The following is a 3777-nucleotide window of genomic DNA, read 5'->3' as shown; positions in this document are numbered from 1 at the left end:
GTTAGATGCTACAACACAAGACTCTGCAGGGTCAAATTTAATTCATAAGCCATGATTATGTTAAAGCATTTTATTCTAGAGTCAAACACAACTCAACCATAGCATGACTAGCTGTAGAGTTTCTGCTGAAGCTGCTGCTGAGGACCTTGGTCTTCAGAAACATGCTCCTTCAAGTAGTGGATGGATTGGTAGTAGTCTTTGCCCTTCTCATGGTTCTGGCTGAAGGTGGTGTAGGTCCCAGGAGGGTACAGACCATACAGGAGCCTGTAGTCAAAGCCAGGATAAGGAGAACCCCAGAAGCCACCAAGTCCTTGGCCTGGAACAAGCACACTGGTGAAAGCAGCTCCAGGCTGCATGGGCTCAGCCGGGTAACCAAACTCTTCCGTCTGCTGCTGGTAGTTGCCAAGTTCAGCTTCCTTCACAATATTGGAGGTCTCTCCAGACTGGAGGACAGGTCCAGGCTGAGGTTGAGGGGCTGGTGGGAGAAATTCCCCAGGTCCCATGGTTTCGGCTTGTTCAGAAAAAGTTGGGGGAGCAACTACCCACCTAGTTTCTGCAAAGAGAACATCAGTTCAGATTTTGTTCAGTGCAAGAGTTACATTAGCTTAGTTACCTGGCATGCCAGCTTGAGCCCCTCCAGGCTGTGGGGAAACCACTGCAGGCTGAGAGACGGGAGCATTGTAAAACACTGCAGCAGGAAGTTCAGTCTGGACAGGCAGGGAAGCTACAGAATACCCCTCCACAGGCATAACAGAGCCTTGACCAGCTGATGGAGCTGCAGGAACAAACTGAACAAGGTTCAGATCCTGCATTGGTGAGTAAACTGGCTGAGAGACACCGCCTGCAAAGGAGCTCCGAAAAGGTGCAGAGTGGGTCCTCTCCACTGTTCTGTAGGAACCTGCAGAATTTGTGCTGCCGCCATCTGTGGCCTTTGAGCCTAAAAGCCAAGAGATACATTTACAAACAAACTGGCATATTTCTGACCACAGCTGCAACACAAAAATGAAGCATTACCTTTGGCAGGAAAGCCACAGGACTCTGAAACCAGCAATGCAAGAAAGGAAACCCTAGAAATGAGAAAAGCATTAAAACTCATGCCAATACCCAAACTAGGGCCAAGACTCTGTTCCTACCTCAGGAAGCACCTCACAGACTCCATAGTGAGCACCAGAGTATGGAAAACCTTAGTGAGTGAGGGGTTATAAATGTGAGCAGACCAATACTGACCAATCACAGCCTAACGAGCAAATAACAGACAGCTGCAGGTGAGATCAGCATCAGGCCTCACCTGAGTTAAAAAATAAAACTGAGTATACATCAATCTCAATGAGAAGACAGTGTCAGAAAAGTATGAACATTTATGAAGCAAAAGCCTTTTTTGCATAAACTTGTGATAAAAAATGTCAGTCTTCCTCAATGCTTCACTGAAGAACAGATGATCCACAAATTGAACTCCTCTAACATCTTTATGAGTTTGGTTACCACAGTCACAAGCTGCTTCATTGTTTTCCTGTTGGAGATACATTTTTAATGTATTTTGGATTTGGTTCATTTCAAGCATTAAAAACAGAAAATACCAATGAAGAAAATCAAAAGACTTCTGTCCATCCATCTTCTTCCACTCATCCAGGACCGGGTAGTGGGGGCAGCAGTCTAAGCAATGATGCCCAGACTTTCCTCTCCCAGACCACCTCTTCCAGCTTCTTTGGGCGACCCTGAGATTTTTCCAGGCCAGCTAACTGACTACATGATGGACACCAATGTGAATTCAACATTTCTTCTTCAAGCTTCCAAATCCTCTGATATGATCAGTCACTGAGCTGCTTATCTATCCTCTATCATTCATGTTCAGCAGCTATACGTTCTTGTCATCAGCAGCATCAGAATGGAACCTTTAGGACCTAAGAAGAAAAAAGACCGGCTGGAAAAGGCTTTCAGTATTTAGATGTTTGCTGCTGGAGCTCACTGTTATGCCAAAGCATTTAAATCTTCTTCATACCTCAGAAAATACATTCAAAATGTAACATGAAGTAGAACTAAGATCTGGCTGTTTACTTTCACATTTTTATGAATTGATCTCTGAATTACTCACACAAATCCTGATGTCCCACTTTAAACAGGATTTCCAAGTATATATAGTTTATAATTCTTTACAAATTTACATTTGTATTTGATATAAAACTCAATGGTAACTCTTTGTGGATAAAAAAAACAACTCATTTTTAGATGGTAAAGCATCAAAAAAGCTGAAATATCAACATAAAGTGAAAATGTAGTCAATTGGAACTATATAGTCTTAACACTCATCATTCTGTTTCAGTTAAGTGTGTTAAACATCATTTAACATTTTAGGAATTTGTTATCAATTGGTGAGCTAATGCAGAGTTTGAGATTGGTCAAAGTATTTTCTCATGTTTCTGTGGGGAAATGAAAGAGGTGGTGCTAAAAAATCTGATAGCCCTTGTTTAATTATTTTGTGGATTTTACAAGGGGATCTTTGTTCCACTTTTATGTGAGTGGAAAGGGAGTAAAGGAACAAGTAGTGAATTACTTTTTAAATTGTGGGATCTTTCTGATGATTGAAGTAATTTATAAAGAACATAAGGTTTACAAATGCATTTGTATTTCAAGTAATAAAGTAATCAAGTATTTCTTGATTAACATCCTTGTAAATCAGGAGCAGATAATAAAAATTGTGGTTTGAAAAACTTGTGATTGTGTCATGGAAGCTACGACGGCAAGCCACAAACTCCTCTGGACGCCCACTCCATTCTGATGCATCCACTTGTAGACAAATAGATCCATGTTGGTCTTTATTTTCCTTGTCTGAGCTGGAATCTGGATCTAAACTGTACGGCTGGATAGCTCCAGTGTTGTTCACCATTTTTGTTGCACCGGTAATGTTAGGTTTGGGATTGCAAGAAGCTGTAAGGTAGCGGGATAGAGTGTAAACAGATAGATGATGGGAAGTGGGAATGGGATTACTCCGTGCCAATTGTCCCGCCCACTGCTCAGAGGCAAATTACTGATGAACTACTGCCACTCTGCAGAAACTATGTTCCAGGAAAACAGCATAATCAAAATTAAAAGACCACTGGGAATGCTTTTACATACAGTAGATCCTAAAATGGCCTGAGTGGTATGGAGACCCACAGAGTTGGGATCCTGCTCTGTTGTGGGACTTTTTAAAAATGTTCCTTCATACCTGTGGCACTCCCTTGTAGGACTGCATTTATTATTCTATTTTTTATTTCATATGTGCATTATAAAGCATTATAAAATAAAAAATACATAAACTGCAGTTAATTTAGAGGCAAAATTACAAAATAGAAATTGTCATCTCTTTGGAATTATACTAACCGCCACATTTGAAATGATTGTGAATACAGAATGTTACTTAAAGTGTTATACAAAGATATTTACAATTATATACGTGTAATTAACAGCAACAAAGCCTGCTAAATTCCGTACTAACTTTGATTGGACTTTGATTTAATGGTAAACACATCTTTTTCAGAATTCGAAGCCACTCATTGGTCAATCTCTGTTGCCAATTTATTTGTCTAATTTCTGATTGGTTTAAAAACTAAAGACCTAGCAAAGTTCACAAACAGATAATCAGTACTCGGTTTAGGGTTCTGCAGGGACTCTCTTCCACTGCATGTGGCAATGCCCTGAAATAAGACTTTTTTGGGAGGTGGTTAGAAAAGCAGTGGAGATGATTGTTTAAAAAACTGTTCCAACAAATCCTGTTATGTTTATTCTAGGTATATATCC

The 3777-nt window shown here is 40.3% G+C and overlaps 1 protein-coding gene across 1 annotated transcript; it reads right to left on the bottom strand.

The window, feature by feature from the left end:
• Positions 1–55: 55 nt before the first annotated feature.
• Positions 56–1191, bottom strand: LOC101162625. Its single transcript, XM_011484138.3, has 4 exons — positions 1134–1191; positions 1015–1067; positions 614–937; positions 56–553 (listed from the first exon to the last, which is right to left on the bottom strand). The coding sequence occupies exons 1-4, from the start codon at positions 1157–1159 to the stop codon at positions 108–110; spliced, it is 849 nt and encodes a 282-aa protein (XP_011482440.2). The 5' UTR covers positions 1160–1191; the 3' UTR covers positions 56–107.
• Positions 1192–3777: the final 2586 nt, after the last annotated feature.

The sequence above is a fragment of the Oryzias latipes genome, chromosome 15 (assembly GCF_002234675.1).
Source record: "Oryzias latipes chromosome 15, ASM223467v1".
NCBI classification, from domain to species: Eukaryota; Metazoa; Chordata; class Actinopteri; order Beloniformes; family Adrianichthyidae; genus Oryzias; species Oryzias latipes.
This window is presented reverse-complemented; position numbering and strand designations above follow the sequence as displayed.

What these genes read in the sequence shown, in the direction of transcription:
- LOC101162625 (XM_011484138.3), bottom strand. Translation starts at nt 1,159, where the DNA reads ATGGAGTCTGTGAGGTGCTTCCTGAG. An exon ending in TCTGTGAGGTGCTTCCTGAG is followed by an intron (nt 1,068 to 1,133) that starts GTAGGAACAGAG and finishes TCTCATTTCTAG; the next exon opens with GGTTTCCTTTCTTGCATTGC. An exon ending in GGCTCAAGCTGGCATGCCAG is followed by an intron (nt 554 to 613) that starts GTAACTAAGCTA and finishes TTCTCTTTGCAG; the next exon opens with AAACTAGGTGGGTAGTTGCT.